Source organism: Aedes aegypti, chromosome 2 (genome assembly GCF_002204515.2).
Source record: "Aedes aegypti strain LVP_AGWG chromosome 2, AaegL5.0 Primary Assembly, whole genome shotgun sequence".
In the NCBI taxonomy this organism is placed as follows: Eukaryota; Metazoa; Arthropoda; class Insecta; order Diptera; family Culicidae; genus Aedes; species Aedes aegypti.
The window spans coordinates 246513436-246537814 of record NC_035108.1 but is presented as its reverse complement, the minus strand read 5'-3'; the positions used below and the strand labels follow the sequence as shown (position 1 = coordinate 246537814).

Sequence of the window (24379 nt, the reverse complement as noted above, 5' to 3'; positions counted from 1 at the left end):
CCATACAAAGGTTATCTTATATGATCTTTCGACCAGTGCACACATCTGCTCTCTTATTTTTGTAAGAAAGTAAGATGCATGCTTTACAGGTTTCATCGATCGGAGTGCCTCAATAGAACTGAGACTATCCGAGAAGATGAAGAAGTGGTCTGCGGGCATGTTAGAGATCATCCCCAAAGCGAAGTTGATTGCTGCCAGCTCAGCAACATAAACCGTGCAAGGTTCCTGAAGTTTTCGGAAGGCGGAAGAGTTTTCATTGAAGACACCGAAGCCAGTGGATCCATTTATACGTGACCCGTCAGTGAAATATCTCCTGTAGGAATCGACATTCTGGAACTTTGCGTTGAAAATACGTGGAATAGTTATACATCGAAGTTGATCTGGAATTCCATGAATAGCTTGTTTCATGGACAGATCATATTCAACAGAGGAACTGTCATTGGTGAAGCGTACACGTGGAGGGTTATAACATGGAAGGCTAATGTCAGATGACATGTAGTAGAGATAAACTCTCATGAATTTTGACTGAGTGTTCAGTTTGAGCAATTCTTCGAAGTTTTCGATGACGAGTGTGTTGCTCACTCCACACTTAATAAGTATTCTTAGCGAGAGCTCCCAGAATCGGTTTTGTAGCGGTAAAACCCCTGCCAGAACCTCTAGGCTCGCATTATGTGTCGAGTGCATACACCCTAAGGCGATACGCAAACAACGATATTGAATTCGTTCCAATTTAATCAAGTGGCAGTTTGCTGCTGAGAGAAAACAGAAAGAGCCATACTCTAGAACAGAGAGAATGGTTGTTTTATAGAGTTTTATGAGGTCTTCCGGGTGAGCACCCCACCATGTTCCGGTAATTGTTCGTAGAAAATTGATCCTTTGTTGGCATTTTTCCGTTAAATACCTAATATGAGTTCGCCAAGTGCCTTTTGAATCAAACCAGACCCCAAGGTATTTTGAAGTCAAAGACTGGTCGATGTCTGTTCCCAAAAGCTTAAGCTTTAGTTGGGCAGGATTCCGCTTCCTAGAAAATACAACCAGTTGAGTTTTTTGCGGAGCAAACTCGATCCCTAAATTTCTAGCCCAAGTGGATAGATTATCAAGGGAATTTTGCAATGGTCTTTGCAAGATTTCCGCTCGTGGGCCCTTCATAGAAACCACAGCATCATCTGCAAGTTGTCTTAGCGTGCATGGTTCTTCCAAACAGTTGTCAATATCTTTAACATAAAAATTATAAAGCAAGGGACTCAGACATGAGCCTTGGGGAAGCCCCATATAACTAATTCTGGAAGTTGTCAGTTGACCGAGAGTGAAGCTCATGTGTTTTTCTGACAACAGATTGTACAAGAAATTATTCAATATTCCAGGTAATCCACTATTGTGCAGGCTTTCTGACAATATTTCTATGGAAACTGAATCAAAAGCGCCCTTAATATCCAAGAAAACCGAAGCCAATTGCTCCTTGTCCGCAAAGGCTAGTTGAATATCTGATGAAAGCAACGCTAGACAATCGTTTGTTCCTTTGCCCTTGCGAAAGCCAAATTGAGTACTGGAAAGCATGTTGTTTGATTCGACCCAGTGATCGAGTCGGGATAGGATCATTTTTTCTAACAATTTCCTTAAACATGATAACATAGCAATCGGGCGGTACGAATTATGATCAGACGCTGGTTTCCCAGGCTTTTGAATAGCTATTACTTTGACCTGTCTCCATTCAGGTGGAACAATGTTGTGCTCCATGAATAAGTTGAACAGGTCAAGCAACCGTCTTTTAGCGATATCAGGGAGATTTTTAAGAAGATTGAACTTAATCATATCGCGTCCCGGAGAGGAGTTGTTTGATGAAAGAAGAGCCATAGAAAATTCCAGCATAGTGAATGGTCTGTCCAACGCATCGTCTCTCTGGGTTTCCCAGAATGGCGGTTGAGCTGGAACTGAGTCTGGACAGACCTTTTTTGCGAAGTTGAATATCCAACGATTGGAGTATTCGTCACTCTCATTTGAGGATGAGCGGTTTCGCATGTTGCGAGCCACTCTCCAAAGCGTCGTCATTGAAGTTTCTCGTGAGAGGCCATCGATGAAACGTCGCCAATAGCTACGCTTCTTCGCTTTAATAAGATTCTTCAGTCTTTTTTCGAGCTTCGAGTACTCTAAATAAAGTTCTGAGGTACCATATCTACGAAAAGCTTTAAAGGCATTAGATTTTTCTCGATACAACTGAGTGCATTCATCATCCCAACCAGGTGTGGCTGGTCGTCTTTTGAAGGATGCACTTGGAACTCGTTGCTTTTGGGATTCTAATGCACTTTTATAAATCAATTCTGTTAGGAGTCGATACTCATCCAACGGTGGGAGAGTGTTGAATGATTCGATACCAAAGGTTACCGCTGATGCAAATTTTTGCCAATCGATATTCCTAGTGAGGTCAAAAGGAACCTGAATTGACTGTTCTGACCTTTCAAAATTATTTCTGATAGAAGTTATTATGGGCAAGTGATCACTACCATGGGGGTCATCGATCACCTTCCACATGCAATCGAATGATAGTGAACTTGATCCCAAAGACAGGTCAAGGCGGCTTTCTTTGCCGTCGGATGAAATACGTGTCACTTCACCTGTGTTCAAAATGTTCAAGTTGAAATCGTCGCATAAGTCATAGAAAATAGCCGCTCTATAATCGTCATAAGACTCGCCCCATCCAGTACCATGTGAGTTCATATCACCCAGTATTAAAACTGGAGATGAGAGCATGGAGACTGCATTCCAGAGATGACGGCGGTTTATTGAAACTCTTGGAGGAATATAAACAGAAGCTACGCAAAGGTCTTTACCCTTTACGCTTATTTGGCAAGCAACGATTTCTATGCCTGGATGAGTCGGGATGGGGATTCTGTAGAATGAGTGGCACTTTTTGATCCCTAAAAGCACACCCCCGTAATTATCATCTCGATCCTGGCGTATAATGTTAAAATCGTAGAAGTTAAGATCATCTTCAGAAGAAAGCCATGTTTCACAGAGTGCAAATATATCACAATCGGAATTGTGAAGCAAAAACTTAAATGTGTCTAATTTAGGTTTTAGACTATGACAGTTCCACTGTAGCACAGTGATCATATCTTGTACCTCACTCGATGAATTATCCATCGAAAGATATGATCGAAGCAAGGAGGGGCCACGAAATAGTCAATTCCCTGAGATACTCTTCTATTGCGGGGAGAAAAAGGTCGAGTATGCCTCTGAATGAGTCTGAAACTCCGAGGGCATTGCATATGCGATCCACAAGGGCCGTAAAAGTTATCAGTCCTCGCTTGGCCCCGGGGGTTTTCGAGGAAGAGCGAGGGACTTCAGTAGCTTTTTTCTTGCTATCTTGTCTAGAGCTTCTTTTTGAAGTATATTTAATAGGTGGAGGCGGGGGCGGCAGATCTTTGCTGCAACACGGAACGGAAGCATCAAAGACCTGTTTCTTCGGCAATTTCAAATTTGCCCCACCTCCTTTTGAATTAGGCAAACTTTTGAGGGAAGATTTCATTACCTTTCGGCGCAGTCCCGGAGAAGATTGAGACTTTCGTTTACCGGGTGCGTGTACCTCCGAAGAATCTCCCCCATCGGTTTCGTCGTCGTTCGCTTCATCGGAAGACAACTCTTGAAAAGAGTTACCAACTGGGATGGCTGATGAAGACTCTTTTGCGGACGGATTTAAAGATTTTACCATTTCCGCGTATGTCTTCTTGGAGCGCTTCACAATTGAGCGACTCTCATTTCGAATGCGTCTTTTATAAGCCGGGCATTTCTGCAGGTCATGAAGTTCCTCGCGACAGTAGCTACATTTTTCGGCTTCCTGTGTGCAAGCATCTTCCAAGTGAGCTTGGTTGCATTTGCCACAACGGGGCTTGTTGTCGCAATAGCTAGCACTGTGGCCAAGCTGCTTGCAGTTGGTACAATTGAATACCTTCGGCACGTAAAGACGCACTGGGTAAAAAGCACTGTCAATACAAACAAATTTCGGGAGGACGGAACCGGGGAAAGTCACTCGAAACGAGGCTGACGGCGAAAACACTTTCTTATTTCCTTCCATGGAAACTGATTGTAATTGTTTACAATCCAGTATAGCCACATCAGGAATGGACCGGTTCTCAAAGACGCCTTTGCCAGTCTTAATGTCTTCGCATGTTAGACTCGCGTCGATAATTTTCCCTTCCACCTCGACTTCTCGTGCCGGCACATAGACGCAATATTCCACAGTAAAAGCCTCATGCTGAGCAATTTCATTCGCTGCTTTGTAACTAGGTGCAGTTACACGCAGCTTGGATTCTTTCACTTGGTGAATAACGGTCCCAGGATATTTACGCGTCAGCTCCCGAGAAATCGAGAGCACGTTCAAAATCTTCTTTTTGCGCCGGAAATAGACAACCCAAGGCCCAGCCGAAGACGGTTGATAGAACCGCGTTCGAGCAACGAGATCTCTAGGAGGCGTATCGCCTCCATCCGATTCATCCATGCGGAAAAAAGCTTAACCGCAACCAAATGAAGAAAAAAAAATAATAATAAAAAAAAACAAAAACAAAAAAAAAATATGTGTAAAAAAATTATTAATCAGTGGACTATTTTGTACACACCTCCCCTAAATGGGTAAATCAAATTCACAAAAAAAAAAAGAAAAAAAAAATTAACCAGTTAGTGGGCTATTTTGTACCCAACTCCCCTATACAGGCAAAATTGCACCGGGAGAGAGACAGAGGAGAAGCGAAAAACAACCTTGAACTCAACACTGTTGTTCGGAGATGCGAAAGCAATTCAATAGATAATGTATACTTATCCGTTCTACAGCAGGAGAACGTCCACGCGCCGTAGGTAGTAGACCGACCGGGTCGGCCTTCTGCCTTGTTGTTGTTCTCGGTGCGGGAGAAAATCAATCACCGATAATTGATGATGGGCGATGATTTTATTGCGGTGGAACGATACTAGTTTCACTAGTTCGCTTCCTTCGCAAAGCGCAATCGTCTAAGCACTCACTTTGCACAAAACTGAAACTTGTTTAACTCACTAATTAAACCAAAAACCCACGCGGGCGGTGGGGAAAAAGGCCTAAATGAACTCTGCAAAAAGTGCCGTACGATGAGACCGGGATCCTGTCGACCGACTCGTTCAAGCGCTAAGCAAGGAATGACACTCTGGCATAGACTATCAAAGCATGCCCGTTCTGGACTCTTGATTTCCTTTTTGAAAGCTAACTTTGTCTTTTTGAATGCATCACTGCGTTCTTTTCTTTGTATTTCATTGCGTGCGCGTTGCATTCTTCGTCTAGATCTAGATCTCATAAAGGCAATCGCTCGAAGATTTGCAATTGATTCGCACCACCAGTACACCGGTGGCCTGTTAACTCTAGGAGGGCTTTTCTCGGCATGGAAGCATCATTTAGGTCCAGAGTGTTCCGTTCGCGCCTCAGGGCTTCGCCGATGAAGCGCGCTGTTATCCAACCTCGGACTTGGGTCGAGTTACATCGCACTGCACTCCGCCTGCCTGATATTATACTATAACGAATCGATTGACGATCGCCATGAGTATAACCGTCATAAACGCAGTTCATGATACCTAAACGTTTAGGGCTACATAACATCACATCGATGATCGATTCTGCGGAAGGTACTCAGTGTACCCACATTTGCCAGCTCTACATTTAATGCGGATTCTTTGGTTGATGCAGCGGCTACCGCACTCCACTGCTCATGCATTAAAGTCACCAGCTATCACTACTGGCTGCTGATTAGCCAATTCGGCTATCATCCTGTCGATCATGTGGGGCGCGTAACAGCTGCAATAGAACACGCCGTTGATGTTTGCTATCACAAAACCGTCGTTTGAGATAGAGACTATTTCTTGGATTGGGTATCGTCCTATCGTCCCTATAGCTGCTAGCTGTTGAAACCTATACGCCACCCAGTTCCCGCTGTTGGCTGGTATGCGGTACGAGTCCGATAGCAACAGCACGTCGGTATTCGCATGTGGCTTAATAAAAGCAATGATGCATTGCGTTCGCTGAATTACAATTAAATTACTGTAATGATTTAATGTTTGTGATACTTGTGGCTGTTTCTCTGCATTTAAGAAAGCAAATCACTGACAATCTAAATTGTGCTTATTTCTGTTGATTATTTTCAGACCCTAGGGTTCACCATGAAGGATAGTCCTTTCCTTCCATTCATAAACGCGCTACTCAACGAAAATCCTCAGTTTGTGGATAACCCATTCTACAACTTGAGAGCCAAAGATGTCCTGTTTGACGGTTATGAAGATTTGCTGCTTAAAAACCTTTTGCAAGTTGTGGAACAAAATCCTGTATTGGGAGAAGAGTTCGATCTACCACCGTTTGACAAATTTGGTTGGTTTTACGGAAGAAATGAAAGTGAGACTTACGACGGAAATTTCACTATCGGAAGAGGTACGGACGGTTTCCAGAATCTAGGTATCCTAAAACTTTGGAATGCAGCCAATCATACTGGATTTTATCGGGATGAGTGCGGAGCGGTGATTGGAACAACAGGAGAGCTATGGCCACCGTTCCAAGAACGCCAGTTTACTAATGTAACGGTTTTCTCACCGGACATATGTAGCGCCGTAACGTTACAGTACGATGGTACCTTCAGGCTACACGGGGTAGAAGGCTTAAAGTGGAAAGGAAACGACCGAGTCTTCGATAATGGCCATCACTACAGCGAAACTGCTTGCCAATGCACTGCTCCGAAAGAAGAATGCCCGTTCCTGGAATATGGCGCTTTGGATGTATCAAGCTGTAAAATGGGAGCTCCAGCGACTGTCTCCTTTCCACATTTCTACTTGGCCAATAATTCGTCTCTGGATGCAGTAGAAGGATTGAATCCGAACAAAGAAGAGCACGAGTTTATGATGGCCTTGGAACCATACACCGGAATTCCACTTCAAGTGAAAGCTCAATTGCAGGTTAATCTTCTGATGGAGGATTACAAGCTGACGTAAGTACAAACATTAATTTTAATTAATGCCTTATGTTTATAGTGTTCATGCTAAGGAAAATTAGGGTAAATCAGATATGCAGTGCCGTAGCGTGTGGTTGACCAGGTTGGCCCCTGCCAAGAGCGCCAGCCTTTAAAAGAGATATATGACGGTGAAAAATTGAAGAAATTCCTGCTTCAGCTCCACTCCACCAATATATCCTGCATTTTAAAACATTGCAAAATTCATAAATTGAAAATTCATGAGAGAAATTCGTGAAATAATTTATACAAATTAGTTGAAAAATTCCTGAACCAGTTTTACATTATTCCGAAATTTATAATAAGTGCATGTTAGGCAGTTAGATTCTTAGCAATCTTCTTGGAAATTTTAATAGTCGTTATAACTGTTTGATTTGAGATTCAAACTGAGAAGGACCTTTTTTTAGCATGAACATAAGCATTGACGACCGTACAATTCGTAGTCGTTACTCCGTGTTTGACCAGAATAATCGAAATCGCCATTTGGCTCATGGCAACCTCTCTCCATCCTCGACTTCGACCCACGCTCTCCGGGTACACTTGATTAACCCACCTAGCTTGCTGCGCTCCACTCTTTCTTGTTACGACCGGACTCAAAGCGAATACCTTCATTACAAGGCTGTTGTTCGGCATTCTTGCAACATGCCCTACTCAGCGTATCCTTTCAGCTTTAGCCACCTTTAGGATTCTGTGTTCGCCATAGAGCTGGGCGAGCTCGTGGTTCATCCTTCGCCGCCACACACTTCTCCTGCACACCGCCAAATTGTCTTAAGCATTCGGCGTTCCAAAACCCCAAGAGCTTGCAGTTTCTCCTCGAGCATACCCAAGTAACCACAAGCATTATATTATTGCATTAATTTGGTCGAAAGTCAACATTTTTTGCATTAATAATGTTATCATGCATTTATTCAATAACTGTCATGCAATGATGCATTTGATTAACATTGTAAATGCGTTGTAGCATTATTTTAATATAGCATTATGCTAAGCGTTTAGAGTGAACATACAATTATGCTGTCATACAAGATTGCATAACCTCATTAAACGCACTCGAATCTGTAATAAATAAGTAAGACGATCGAGCACGTTCGCACTCGCTCATCACGTTTTGTGGGATATGGAAGAATAATGAAATGACTTTCTTTCATCTCGAACCCCCATTTCATGATCTAAGGATATATGTATTCAATCAGAATTGTTGTATTTTATCTATGAGACTCTTTTACTCATAGAGTAAAGTGGGGCAAAAGTTCGAGTGGGGTAAGAGTTTCTTTTTAAGATTTCTAGCTCAATTCAAAACAAATCTTATAAATGTCACGGTGGTTCGAATGCTATTCAAGTAAGGGACTTTCAATCCAAATATCATAAAAATCGATTGAGATTTGGAAAAGTTATGGCTATTTGTTGTTTTTCGACGTGAATATTGTAATTTTTGGTCAAACTTTCGTTGCATGGAACCAATTGAAGATAAAATCTTTTTCAACGTTTTATGTAAGGGCGTTTCTAGGCCTATCATAAGGTTGCTTTGAGGTGTATTAGTTTTTGCATAAATGCTTGAAAACAATTTTTGGCCCATAGTGGGGCAAAAGTTCGAATCAGCGGGGCAAAAGTTCGACCCATGTATAAAACCACGGAAAAATTTGCAAATTGCCTAAAATCCACATATTATCTTCGAATTTAGTTAAATTGGTCTGATCGTGTGAAAACTGTCACCAAAATTTTACATTTCTACTTAGTTTTGCCTAAAAATGCTATTTTTGAGTATATTACAACTAACCCGGTTTTGGGTAATTTTTTGATGAAAATTTAGCGTGTATTTTTCGTCAAACTTAAGTTTACGGCTGGTGTAAAGTATGCTTGTCATAAAAGAATCGATGTTTTGTGTTTTAGCCAACGAACTTTTGCCCACACTAGATTCGAACTCTTGCCCCACCGGTGGGGCAAAAGTTCGAATAAGACAATCAATTTTGAAACTGTTATAACTAAAAATGGGTAAATATTTTGACACAAGTTTGTTCAGCAAAATTATAGCCAATATGTTGAAGGTTCACTGTATGGTATTTGTTTTGTTTTAACTGCTATTGTTTTTCTGGAAACTTTGATTATACCACTAAGGTCGAACTTTTGCCCCACCTTACTCTAAGGAGCGAGAAGAAATGTTCCGGCGAAAACCAATCGAACTCGAGGATTCGTCCGAGATCTTCACGTTACGCAGTTTTGCACACCATCTATCGTCGCTATAATCAACCTTGTTGCAGAGGTGGGAAAATACCGGTACAGTACCGGTGCGGTTCAAAAAACTTCAACACGGTGTACTCAACTGATGCACACCGTGTTCGGTTTAGACACTGGTGGTGTTTTGTGAATGTCTCGTAAACCAAACCGTGTTTCGTTTACACAGCACCCCGGTTGAGTTTTGGTTTTCGTTTACCGGTAAACGAAAACCAAAACCAGACCAAGGTTTCTTGTGAACCAAACCTGGTTGTGTTTCGGTGAGGTACATTAGATTTTATCTATTGCATACGACAGTGGTTCCAGAGCAAATATATGTAAAATCGATATTTTTGGTTATGAGGAAGAAAGTAATGAGCCGAACATGATGATTTGACAATCCAAGACGGCGGCCCAAAATTCAATATGGCGTCTGTTTCTTGATTGTTTAGCCTCTAAAATCATGCAATATGGGTATTTTTGGTATGGGGAAGGAGTCTAGAGGCCAAAAATCATGATGTGAAAATCCAAGATGGGTCCGGAAATTCAAGATGGCGTCTGTTTCTTGATGGTTTAGCCTCTAAAACCATGCGATATGGGTATTTTTGGTATGAGGAAGGAGTCTAGAGGCCAAAAATCATGATAGGAAAATCCAAGATGGCGGCCGGAAATTCAAGATGGCGTCTGTTTCTTGATTGTTTAGCTTCTAAAACCATGCAATATGGGTATTTTTGGTATGGTGAAGGAGTCTAGAGGCCATAAATCATGATTTGAAAATCCAAGATGGCGGCCGGAAATTCAAGATGGCGACTGTTTCTTGATGGTTTAAGCTCTAAAACCATGCACTATGGGTATTTTTGGTATGGGGAAGGAGTCTAGAGGCCAAAAATCATGATTTGAAAATCCAAGATGGCGGCCGGAAATTCAAGATGGCGTCTGTTTCTTGATGGTTTAGCCTCTAAAACCATGCAATATGGGTATTTTTGGTATGGGGAAGGAGTCTAGAGGCCAAAAATCATGATTTGAAAATCCAAGATGGCGGCCGGAAATTCAAGATGGCGTCTGTTTCTTGATTTTTTAGCCTCTAAAACCATGCAATATGGGAATTTTTGGTATGGGGAAGGAGTCTAGAGGCCAAAAATCATGATTTGAAAATCCAAAATGGCGGCCGGAAATTCAAGATGGCGTTTGTTTCTTGATGGTTTAGCCTCTAAAACCATGCAATATGGGTATTTTTGGTATGGGGAAGGAGTCTAGAGGCCAAAAATCATGATTTGAAAATCCAAGATGGCGGCCGGATATTCAAGATGGCGTCTGTTTCTTGATTGTTTAGCCTCTAAAACCATGCAATATGGGTATTTTTGGTATGGGGAAGGAGTCTCTTGGTCATCTTGGATTTTCAAATCATCATATTTGGCCTCAAGACTCCTTCCTCATACCAAAAATAGCCATATTGCATGGTTTTAGAGGCTAAACCATCAAGAAACAGACGCCATCTTGAATTTCCGGCCGCCATCTTGGATTTTCAAATCATCATTTTTGGCTTCTAGAATCCTTTCCCATACCAAAAATACTCTTATTGCATGGTTTTAGAGGCTAAACCATCAAGAAACAGACGCCATCTTGAATATCCGGCCGCCATCTTGGATTTTCAAATCATCATTTTTGGCTTCTAGACTCCTTTCCCATACCGAAAATACTCATATTGCATGGTTTTAGAGGCTAAACCATCAAGAAACAGACGCTATCTGCAATTTCCGGCCGCCATCTTGGATTTTCAAATCATCATATTTGGCCTCTAGACTACTTCCCCATACAAAAAATACCCATATTGCATGGTTTTAGAGGCTAAACCATCAAGAAACAGACGCCATCTTGAATTTCCGGACGCCATCTTGGATTTTCAAATTATCATATTTGGCTTCTAGACTCCTTTCCCATACCAAAAATACTCATATTGCATGGTTTTAGAGGCTTAACCATCAAGAAACAGACGCCATCTTGAATTTCCGACCGCCATCTTGGATTTTCAAATCATCATTTTTGGCTTCTAGACTCCTTTCCCATATCAAAAATACTCATATTGCATGGTTTTAGAGGCTTAACCATCAAGAAACAGTCGACAACCTAAATTATCAATTTATCACATTTGGGCTTTGGATACTTATCTGGTGTACTGGTGGTACGGCAGCACTTCTCCTGAATATATTAATTTTCATATGAAACCTAAAACCGTGTTCCATAAAAACCGGGTTCGGTTTTGCTATATTTTACCCGATAACGCGGATTATATTCAAAACATCGGTACGAAACTCGAACACACATGTGAAATGGTAAACTTACACTCGGTTGTGTTTTCAAAACCAAACACCGTGTGAGGTTTCGGTTTCGTTTACCGTGTGCACGAAATCTCAACCGAACCCGGTGTGCACTACTCGTTTACACGTGTTGCGAATTGGTGAACCAAACCAGCACATACGCGTACCGGTTTGGTTTTTTTCCCACCTCTGCCTTGTGGGCTTCCCAGGACAGCTCTTTCATAGCTTTACACGATCAATTCTGTCGTATGCCGCCTTATTAACGATGAACAGGTGGTGCGTAGGGACCTGGTACTCACGGCATTTCTGAAGGATTTGCCGCACTGAAAAGATTTGGTCCGTTGTCGACAAAACCTGCTTGGTAACTTCCCACGAACTCGTTTGCTACAGGTGATACACGACGGAAGATAATGTGGGATAGCACTTTGTAGGCGGCGTATAGGATAGTGATTGCACGATAGTTTTCACACTCCAGTTCGTTGCCCTTTTGGGTAGATAGGGCATATAACACCTTACTTCCACTCCTCCGGTAGCTGTCTAGTCTCCCAGATTCTGACTATCAGTCGATGTAGACAAGCGGCCAACCTCTCCGGGCCCATATTGATGAGTTCGGCTCCGATACCATCCTTGCCAACGGCTTTGTTGTCTTGAACTGTTGAATGGCATCCTTAACATCCCCCATCGAGGAAGTTGGTTGGTTTCCACTGTCCGCTGTGCTGGACACTTTCGTTATTCTGACCTTCTGTGCCTGTGTTCTCTGCACCATTTAGGTGTTCGTCGTAGTGCTGCTTCCAACTTTCGATCACTTTGCGTCCGTCCGTCAAAATGATGTTCGCCACATTTCAGCTCGCGGGATGAAGCCTATGCGGGATGCAATGAGCATCTGATAGTACTTCCACGTTTCTTGAGAACGGTAGAGCAACTTCATCTCATGGCATTCAACCATTTACAGACGACTTCTTAAGACTGAGATAACGAGCTCAAAATGTTGTACACTCCAACCTCTTTTTACGACCGTTTTTTTTACCAACGGTTCGTTTTACGACCACTTTTTTACGAAAGAAATGCAGATTAACGACCGTTTTTATAAATGATCAATATCTTAAAAAGTATACAAAATAGAGGATCATGATGTTCAGCAAAATTGTTCAGTAGTTCAAGGGCTAAAATATGGTGGTCATTGAATTGCGGATATCTCAGGGTCCTAACCACTTAGAAAGATGGCGTCTTCGGCAAAGTTGTTCAGTAGCTCAAGGACTATCATTATTCTAGCCAAGAGACTCGAGATTTTCACTTAGAAAGATGGTGCCTTCGGCAAAGTCGCTCATTAGCTCAAGGACTATCATTATAAAAGCTATAAGATTCGAGATTTTGCCACCAGGCGGCGTTAGTTAGTATGACACATTTGTTTTGCGATTATCTTAGGATCCTTGCCACTTAGAGAGATGGCGCCTTCGGCAAAGTTGTTCAGTAGCTCAAGCGCTATCATAATAAAAGCTATAAGATTCAAAATTCTGCCATCAGGCGGCGTTAGTGAGCATGACACATTTGTTTTGCGGATATATCAGGATCCTGACCACCTAGAAAGATGGCGTCTTCGGCAAAGTTGTTCAGTAGCTCAAGGACTATCATTATTTTAGCCAAGAGATTCGAGATTTTGCCACCAGGCGGCGCTAGTGAGCATCGAAATTTTGTTTAGCGGTTATCTCAGGATCCTGGCCACATAGAAAGATGGCGTCTTCGGCAAAGTTGCTCAGAAGCTCAAGGACTATCATTATAAAAGCTATGAGATTCAAAATTTTGCCACCAGGCGGAGCTAGTAAACATGAAACATTTGTTTTGCGGATATCTCCGGATCCTGACCACTTAGAAAGATGGCGTTTTCGGCAAAGTTGTTCAGTAGCTCAAGCGCTATCATTATAAAAGCCATGAGATTCAACATTTTGCCATCAGGCGGCGCTAGTGAGCTGAGGATCCTGACCACTTAGAAAGATGGGGTCTTCGGCAAAGTTGTTCAGTAGCTCAAGGACTATCATTATTCTACTGAACAACTTTGCTGAAAACGCCATCTTTCTAAGTGGTCAGGATCCTGAGCTATCCGCAAAACAAAAGTTCTATGCTCACTAGCTCAGCCTGGTGGCAAAATCTCGAATCTCTTGGCTAGAATAATGATAGTCCTTGAGCTACCGAACATCTTTACCGAAGATGCCATCTTTCTAAGTGGTCCGCAAAACAAAAGTTGCATGCACACTTGTACTGCTTGGTGGCCCAATTTCACTTAAGCAGTGTTGCCAGCTACGACAACATTTTGAGCCCTTTAATGAAAAACTGGATTACAGTTGACGAGTATTGCTATATTGCCAAGTATTCTATTTTTCTGTTCCGCTCTAGTTTTATGGTTTTGATCTTTTCATTATTCTTCTTAAACAGTGTTGCCAGCCCCATGAACATTTGTGTTTCGGCCGACTGTATGGCACACAACACTTCCTTCAACTGTGGTGACGTTCGGTATCGTTATCCTTAATTTTTTTTTAGTATTTGCATATCACACCCCTATAAAATTGGCTCTTATGATAACAATCGAGCAGTTTTGCCATCTATTACCAAAATATGAAAACTTGTGGAAAACGAATCAGTATTTCCGCATCTAGACGTTGCATGTTTCAAAAACATAATTATAACCCTGACTTTTTTACGACCGATTTTTTACGACTCCTCGATAACGGTCGTAAAAAAAGGTTGGAGTGTAACAAATTCCTTTTTTCCTCAATCGCACATAAAAAATACGAAAACTATCTAGACTTCCCAGGTAAAATGTTCGACAAGTTTTTTTGACAAATCTCTTGGTAATGCCTCAATAAATCTAAGCTAGAATTTTTTGAAAGAATATTTTAGGACTTCCTTCAAAGAATTTATAACAAGTAGATAAACATAGAACAATTTTAATTAAAACTTTACAAAAAACACCTGTTTAAATGGAGAGTTCCAAAAAGAATGGTTGAAGGTAGGTATTTGAGAAATTATTGTGGTAATTCATGGAGGAAGATATTTGGAGAAATCTCTGAACGAAGATTTATTTTAAGACTTTTTTTTATAATTTTGCGATGTCTCGGAGGTAAATCAACCGATTCATATATAATTTTTGTTTTTTCCTACATTTACTTTTTATTAATTTACTACAAATAAAATTAGGATGAGATTTTTATTGGAAATTCAGGTACCCTCAGTAACATCAAATATTTCCGAAATCGAAAAATGTTATTCAGCACATATTAAGAAAATAGAAAAAGTTTTTCGAGAAGCTGAACATATCTGAAAACAAAAAAAAAGTATCAGCGTTTTTTTTTGGGTTAACAACGACGCTGAGAGTTGAAGGACTCTATATCTGCAGTAATACTTGGAGTTTCTGCTCTAATGTGTAAGATTCTTGGAGTTTATGTTTTAAATCATATCAGAATCCTAAATTGCTCTACCTGCGATGTTATTGAACCGATGATGTATCTATGTGTTCTCAGGGCCCAGATAGCCGTAGCGGTAAACGCGCAGCTATTCAGCAAGACCAAGCTGAGGGTCGTGGGTTCGAATCCCACCGGTCGAGGATCTTTTCGGGTTGGAAATTTTCTCGACTTCCCAGGGCATAGAGTATATTCGTACCTGCCACACGATATACGCATGCAAAAATGGTCATTGGCATAGTAAGCTCTCAGTTAATAACTGTGGAAGTGCTCATAAGAACACTAAGCTGAGAAGCAGGCTCTGTCCCAGTAGGGACGTAACGCCAGAAAGAAGAAGAAGAAGATGTATCTATGATGGCTTTTAAGCTGTTCAAAAGTACTGTGCAAAAGGATAGGACAAGAAACGGTCAAGGAATGATTCCAGTACCGAAATTACTTGAGCTGTACGCTGCTTTCCGTACGGAAGAACGTGCCACTAAATTATTCCGCAAGTAAAAGTGACATTTCGCTCATACTGGATCAGCTGTCAATATTACTTTGGTAATGCGTAGTATGCACCTAAACCGTAAAGCGCTCAAGTAAAATATCTTTTTTTTATCTAAGGTATTATGAATCGCCTTAATCATGACTTTAGGCGCCCCCTGATGGCTAGCGCGCGGCAGGGACCAACCTAACCAACCGCACGTTACGGCACTGTCCATGCGCCTAGGAAGCACACCTGCAGGAGTCTTTGTCCGTCGAAACAGCATTATGCTCATTAAACATTATCGCCTTCCGTTATATAATGATTGACTCAGAAGCTTACAATATTAATCAGTTGCATCATTTGTATTAACCTCTTGTACGATCTATATTTACAGGTTGCTGGAAGGCATACCGAAAATCATGCTCCCCGTTTTATGGTTCCGGCAAACAGCACAACTCAATGAGGATCTAGCAAGTGATTTGAAGGTATACCGACTATTTTAGACCAGAGCAGACAAACAGACGTAGTTCATAGAATTTTTTTCTTCAATAACCATTGTTAAGGCCATGCCAAGCATTATTTGATGGGCATGGGGACGATTCAAATATAATGTAACGCAAATTTCGGCGCATAGCAGCTTTTGCATGGAAAAATTTATTTTTTCATGAAAGCTATCGAAAATCTCAATTTTTTTTACTAAAATTACAATATTTACCGTAAAATTGATTATTTTCCAAATATTTCTAAAATAATGTTATGCCAATTTTCGCAAAATGAGAGATTTTCAATAATTTACAAGTAATAATTTGCAGTAGCACTCAACACAACATCGAGTCAAAGAACCATACTGCCGTTATACGCATAATTGTCCCATGTTACATTTTATGCATTTTGACTTTTTGCCATGAAACAGTTTATTTTTACGTATAGTTTTAGAAAACACTTACCCAAAATTAACTTTGTTCGGAAACTCAATGAAAAGCAAGCCAAGTCAGTTTGTCCCATTGTTAAGTTTCCACGCATAACTGTCCCACTACTGCATTTCTACGCATAACTGTCACACTATACAATTCGCTGCGCTGATCTCGAACAAAATAGTCAGTAGGCAGTTTTTAATTAGCTGGTGTTTATGAAAATCTTTTTGAACTTCTTCTTAAGTTGGCTTTACATCCATGTGGAACACAACGGGATGCATTCATCATTCATGCGAGCCTGGCGTCAAATTTGATTGAAATTTTTAATATCAAAAAATTATTTCCCATCCATTATTTAATGAATTTCAGTTGAGTTTTCATGGTCGATCACAAAATTCTTCTAGTTTTTAGAACGGTCATCGATTAGAAATTTACCGTAATTTTGGATTCATCACGGGGAGTATTAAAGTAATCCCACTTGAAGAATCAGTAATTACTTCAATTTCGAGTCCATGGCTTGCAGCATATCAACTTCATGATTTAGCAAACCAAGTCTAAATAAAAATATTTCGACCGTTTTTGGATGACTTGCCACATGCTGGGTTGTTCCGAATACTGGTTCACTAATGGAAGTGGCCATTATATTAACGAATCTGAAACCTGGCTTGCGACATATCAATTTGCATGAATTTGCAAATTAAGTCTAAAGATGGTTCACATGTATTTGAATGACTTGACCACATGTTGGGTTGTTCTGAATTCCCGGTTTCCTGGGGGAAATGGCCGCTAAATTGTCAGTTCTGAAACTAAGCTGGCAAAATCAAACTTCTTAAATTCCCAAATCAAGGCTAAGAAAGGGCAATTCAAACGTTCTTGGATGACTTGATAACATGCCAGGTTGTTTTGGATACCCAGTTCCCCAGAGGAAGTGGCCATTATATTGGCGATTCTGAGACAAATCTTGCGACCTATCAAACTTTGTGAATTCACAAATCATACCAAAAGAAAAATCGTTCCAAAGGTTTTGGATGACCTGCCCACATACTGGGTTATTCCGGATAACTGGTTATTCGGTGCAAGTGGCAAATATGTTGGCGGTTCTAAAATTTAATTTGCGATGTATCAAATATCATGATTTTGCAAACCAAGTCCAAAGAAATGTCAAATTGTGTGAAGATTTGTGTCGTGAATTTTGAGTTAAATATTTACTCCACAGAATAACCTTGAATTCGCAGATGAGTTTCTGTCAAGCCTGCAGCTGGAATAGAAACTCACACATACAGAAAACTTTGCTTTCCAATCCAAACTACAAAATCGTATTTCTTCACTTCCCCGCACGTGGCTCCGTTTAGCATATGCCACTTGAGCCGTCATTAGGTAACTTAACATAGACTTGAGGATATACGTCCTCTACATTCGGTACAATCTATACGTAAGAACGGTCATCTACAGCAGTATGCTTAGCACATAATTGGTCACTGCTATCAGTGGGACTGTTATGCGTAGAAATTCACCAAAAACTCCGTATTTCTAGGCATAACAGTCCCACTTTGAATTCCGTAGCTAAATTTACTTTATTCCCATAATACAAACTCTTGACTCTGATGAACATGCTACTCTTTATACTATTGTAAAGATTTTAATTTAATTTACCACACACCTGGTCAATATGAGGTCTAAATGTGTTAAAATCTTTAAACGCATTTTTCTCGATTGCATATTTTGGAACATGGGACAATTATGCGTATAACGGCAGCATAGTAAAAGTTGGTTTTCATGATTACCTCGAAGGTACCTTGGATCGCATTTGCACTGGTATTGTGTTCTATAACTATGTTCTCCCTTCAATATCTAGTTATGGAGAGTTGACAGTAATTTCCACCTTATGAAACAGCTTTCAAGGAACTTGAACCCACATGATTGAATTTCATCATTTTTAATTGTAGCAGGATAACATTAGATTTTATACATGTTTAGCAACATGAAATTCACAAGCGTTGATGTGTTACATGTTCATGGATCGATTCCAGTCTGCAACAGTTTGCAATTATTTTTGTACTTTTCATGAATATATTTTATGAAATTTGTTACCATTATAAAGATCACTTTTCATAAGGTATTCTTAAGATATTCATGAATATTTGTTATAGCAAAAAATCATAAGGTTTTGCGATGAACTTCGAAGGTTACTTTGGTTGAGTGAATGAAAACTATGCATATTTGATTGCAAAATAAATTAGATGCCAGAGTAGCGTGAAACGTCAAACACGAAGAGAAACGATGTGAGCGCCTCTGTTTGTGAGATTTGAAGCATAGAATGGTGAATGAAAATTTAGTCAACCTTACGTCTGTTTGTCTTATATTAGCAACTGAGCCAGAATAATTTATTTTTTTATTATTTTTCAGACGTTACTCGTTCTGCCGTATATTGGGATCTATGTTGCCATCGGTGTCGGGATATTGGGCGTTTTCTGTCTGGCGCTCTTCTTGCACTACTCCCTGAAGGTCTGGAAATGAAAACTTCCATCGTATTTTCTTGTATAAAACGTATATGACGATCGATATTTTATAGAAGCTTTTGATATTACATACTTTTATAGATAACCATTTCCCAATGTTTTTTCTTCTGAAAGATGTATCAGTATCAGGTTGTTGAGTTTATTCAAACACTGTACAAAAGACTCATGCAAATTTTGAAGTATTTGCTCCCCTATGCTTATGACCGGTACGCTGATCATAAGTACTGTGCAAAATGATAGGACAAGAAACGGTCAAGGAATGGTTCCAGTACCGAAATTAATTGAGCTGTACGCTGCTGAGAAGTAGAGCTGATTTCATAACGTCGCTAACATCTACTGTACAAATCAAATAGAGCTGTCACTCACCGTCTTTGACTACACGTCACACAGACTGAAAACTTAATATTATGTACTTTACATAAATTCTATCGCTTATCCTATTAACAAAAACATTTTTTGACACATTGAAATCGAACAAATCGCTAAATCTGTTGAATTCTCATAAGCAGAAGTCAAGTGCGTTAAAATGGCCATAATTTGTCCGATAGTGTGGTATTGCTAGCATCGAGGAGTAACGAAACTGACGGGGTGGCACGTACAAAGGGATTTGTTCAAGGAGCACAGGTCTGTCGATGTTGCCCTGAATGATATCGAAAATAAACACACACTGCATCGAAACACGTCGTTGTGATAGAGTCTCCAAACCGATCAAGCGGCATCGGTCTGGATAAGGCGGAAGATGGACGGGATCATTCCACGGAAGGTAGCGTAGTGCAAACCTAATGAATCTCCTTTGTACACGTTCTATTTTGAGAACCAGCGTAGAATAATAAGGACACCATACGGGAGCAGCGTATTCAAGTAAACTACGTACTAGTGAGCAGTAGAGAGTTTTCAGCGCATAAATGTCTGTGAAATCTGCAGCATGCCGACGAAAAAATCCAAGAGCGGAAAAGGCTTTGGCCGCGGTAACCCCAATGTGTTCGTTGAATTTAAGCTTTTCGTCGGTGATAACGCCCAAGTCGCAGATGGACATCATCCTTTGCAGAAGAACCGAATCGATTTAGTATTAACGGTTTTGCCACTGCATCTACTGAAGGAAATAACCTTACACTTGGTACCGTTGACGCGTATTCCATTATCACCGCACCATGTCAGCAGCGTATTAACATCCTCTTGAAGTGCTACACAGTCCAGCTGAGAAAATATTGTACGGTACATCTTCATATCGTCAGCAAATGATAGAACGAACGACGACAGTAGAAGACTTAAGTCGTTTAGAAATATGTTGAATAGCAACGGTCCAAGAACGCTACCCTGAGGTACGCCAGATGTGATGGCAAACGATCGAGATCTCGCAGAGTTGATCACCACGTATGCGGATCGGTCTGATAAATACGAACGTAGCCACTCTATGATCCAATCCGGAAATCCGATACGCTTCATTTTATTGACGATTGTAACATGTGAAACGGTGTCAAAAGCCTTTGCGAATTCGATATAAACGAAATCAACTTGACGTCTATGCTCCAATTCACAAGATAGTGTGGTAACGTAGGACATGAGATTTGATGTTGTGGACCTGCGCCTCATGAAGCCATGTTGAGTGTTTGAGATGATCGGAACTGCTACATTGTACAGTATGCTATGCACCATTTTTTCAAATATTTTGCTCATGCAGCACATAATATAAACGATAGTTAGAGATAGAACTGCAATTCCCAAATTTGTGAATAGGGATAATGCAAGCCTGTTTCCATAATGCTGGAAATGTCTTCTCACTGAGAGAACGATCGAAGATTTTGGTGGTGGTCAGCTAACGTAGTAAAGCAATTCCTCAACAGGAGAGGGGGAACGGCATCTGTGCCCTGGCCTTTCGAAACATCGAGTTCATTGATAGCTTCTAATACTTCGTTGCAGGAAAACTGGATAACAGGAAGCGAGATGTCGATGGTTGGGATGTGAGTGAAACAATCACGACGGGGAACAGGTGTTGCTCTGCTGAATACACTTTCAAAGAATGACGCGAACAAATCAGCGGCTTCTTCGTTTGTGGGGACCATTAAGATGGACATTGCTGGTGATGCGAGTAGTGCCTTTTTGTGTTTCCACAAAATCCCACAATAACGAAGGGTTTTGTTTCACGTTAGTCTCGATCGTGCTGACATAGTTTTCGTAAGAAGATAGTAAGAGTTCTTTGTATGCAATCTCCACTCGACTCGACTGTGATGAGGGGGTTGGAGGCTTCCTTATTGCTTGCAGGCGATGATCGGTAGGGGAAGTGGTGGTAAAATGAACAGGGGTGGTAAAATGAACACCGTGCCTTTCACGGAGAAAAAACAAATGTCGATGATTTTTTATCACGCACGGACGATTGAGAACATAAATCTGAGTGTTCGAGTTGATACGTAGGTCAATTGAAGTGAAAATATCAATGAAAACTAAGATTTTAGAAAATCAGGTTTGAAAATTAGAACTGACGTAACTTTTAGCTCGGAAGACTTGAGGTTTTTCAGTGAGGTGAATATCGTTATTGTCATGTCTACCTATCTCAAGCAATATTAATTATTTTACCTTTCGACTCTGGTACCTTTTATTGGTTCGTACCTACGGGATTTCTGAGCTATAAATACTAGCTGCTGTAGGATCATGGGAGAGACTTCCCGGACTGTGGACAGATTAACATATTATTTTATTCTTTATTTGCAGGATATAAAAGTGGCGACGAGGATCATGGAAACGTGTGTTGAAGATAATCGTTTTTTCTTTGGGGTGGCGAATTGCCAATTGTATTTGTTTTTGAAAAGTGTGGTGAAATTGCCAAATTGAGTTGAACCAAATTGTTCTTCAGAGGTGACGAAATTGTCGTTTATTGTGAACATTCTTGTGTGAAGCGATTGCTGTATTGAGCTGAACGAAATTGTTCTTCAGTGTTGACGAATTTCTCAAATGTAATGTTGAGCATTGAAAATCCAATGATTTGAATGTTTTGTTGTAGTCATGAAATTAGCAAATTTGTGCATATTAAGATAATATCACGGAATTGGTATATTTTCGATTATTGTAACTTGTAGGTGGCTTTCAAAGAGTTATTATAATGTTTCTAAAGGGGAAAGGACTGTCATGTCTACCTATCTCAAGCAATATTAATTATTTTACCTTTCGACTCTGGTACCTTTTATTGGTTCGTACCTACGGGATTTCTGAGCTATAAATACTAGCTGCTGTAGGATCATGGGAGAGACTTCCCGGACTGTGGACAGATTAACATATTATTTTATTCTTTATTTGCAGGATATAAAAGTTATGATTTGATGTCAAATCTGATACCTTTAGATTTCTTTTTGAATGGGTTACAATCATTAGTGGATGTATATTCGATGGGGCAATGATAATTTTCAGAAATATTTGTTTTGCTCACGTTTTTTGCATGGTGTTCGTTTTACCACCAACCGCTGTTCATTTTACCCACATAGTGCAGGTAAAATGAACATTTGCATCGCTTTTTGATAGCGATGAAAATATGTGAAAATTTAGCTATTTTAGTCTAAATCCATGTCGCTTAGGGTGCGGCTTATTTTTCAAAAGTTCTCAAAACCAAAAATTCGTATGCTCTACTGAATTCTAATCACATTAAAAGAGAAACCTCAAAATCTGAGCCAAAAGTATTAATATTAAGAGGTGGCGCAAGCGTCTTGAAGGTAAATTTTCAGGTTATGAAAAATGACCTTCGGTGAAGTAAACATAACTTTGTTATTTTTCAACCGATTTTGAAACTTTTAGCATCAATACCTTCAGAATTAAACTTATGAAAACTCTATAGAACATCATATTTGTCTAAAATCAAAAATAGTTTGCGTTACAAGTACAGTGGGATTCCGTTTTTGGCATGCTCCGTTTTTGGCATGCTCCATTTTTGGCACCCCCCGATTTTGGCAACAAAATGGATCCGTTTTTGGCAACATTTTTAAATACCATTAAAATTATAACTTTTTTGTAAATAATATCGTGTCTGTTGCTTTAATCATTCGAATAGCAGGTCAACTACACACCGAGTACATTCCAGCGCTCCATTTTCGTCGATATTCCACCAAATCTCACCAGCTACTAAGGGTTCCCCCGTACGCTTATTTGCTTCGGGATGGTCATTGGTCATGCACTCGCAACGTTTTATGAGGCCATTAATCTCCACCAACATATCAACTAGAGACCAATCTCTTTTTTTAGGCATTCATACTGAGCGACCAGCCCACTTGAGTCTGCCAGTAGGTAATACACTAAAAAACGCTTTTTTCAGATTTGGAACAGCTTGTTTGAACAAACCACAAGCACCGACATAAGAGCAAAAGTAACTCTATGATACACAAAGAGTTGTAATCATACATTTCGTCTCACCTTTTTAGCTCGCTGTTCTTATCGATATATAGTAACATACATTGCGTATGTAAAAACACACGGCTTTAATAGACACAAATACAGCAAACTGTCGTGTGTCATAACCATTAAGGAATTTCATTAAATAAATTGCGTTATTCTAGTGAGTCACAGAAGTGCTAATCCATAGAATAAGAAGAGCATATTTTACTATATTGTTTATCTTTTTTTAGAATCCTAATGTGCCGTTTAATACCGGCACCATGACAAATGCGAACACATTTCAAACTACACTTCATTCTCAATAATATCATTGAGGCGTGCGATTAATACGATTGAGAGTGTTTTATCCTTTTTCTGTAGTACTAGTGTGTACTGCGTCAACTATCTAGAGCTACGTTCCCTCTTTGTTAGAGATTCTGTAAGACGTTAGATTTGTTAAGAGATCATCTCTATACAAAATTTTTAATCAATGATACAAATTTCAGCATATCAAAATGTTCCTTACGAGCTGGGTCTATGAGATTTCTTACGTACCCTGGAGAACCTTTCTTAGGGGACTTCTCAGATTTTTTAACGGATTCTTTTGAAAGTTTACAGATTCCTAGCGAATACTGGAGGTTTCTTGCAGGATCCTGAGAATGTATAATTGATTATTGGGTGTCTTGTAAGCTCCTTGCGGGATTATGTGGTTTTCTAGTGGTATTTTTAGTGTTTCTAGCGAAATCTAGGGGATTTTGAAAAGGATTCCAGAGAAATTTGAGGAGTGTTAGTGGTAGCCTGAAAAAATATCCTTATTAAAATTTTTATCGTAGACTTGAGAATTTTCAGCAATATCGCAGCGGAGTCCTAAAATTTTAATTCATAGCAAAATCCTTAGCGAGATCCTGAAAATTATAGGCGATATCCTACGATTTCTCAGCAAGATGCTTGAGCCCTAGCGTTTTCCTATAGATTTCTCATGAGCACCTGAAGATTCCTATCAGGCTCTTGGTGTTTCATAACAGGATCCTATAAATTTACGTTAATTTCATAAGGTAGGTGTAAGACATATCAAGCTCAATAAAAACTAATTTCAAGTAAAAATGATAAGAAGTTTATTTGTGTATTCTACA

The 24379-nt window shown here is 40.1% G+C and overlaps 1 protein-coding gene across 2 annotated transcripts in view; it reads left to right on the top strand.

Moving 5' to 3' along the window:
* The window catches only part of LOC5571944 (protein peste), a 41803-nt gene extending 22824 nt beyond the window's left edge, over positions 1-18979 (top strand). Inside the window, exons 3-5 of one of the 2 annotated variants that reach the window (XM_021844718.1) lie at positions 6157-6986; positions 15852-15942; positions 18778-18979. In XM_021844718.1, the coding sequence (XP_021700410.1) occupies positions 6157-6986; positions 15852-15942; positions 18778-18888 (1032 nt within the window). In that variant the 3' untranslated portion in view covers positions 18889-18979. The remainder of the gene's footprint in view (positions 1-6156; positions 6987-15851; positions 15943-18777) is intronic. The other variant, XM_001659994.3, reaches the window with a different exon arrangement.
* The last annotated feature ends 5400 nt before the right edge of the window (positions 18980-24379 follow it).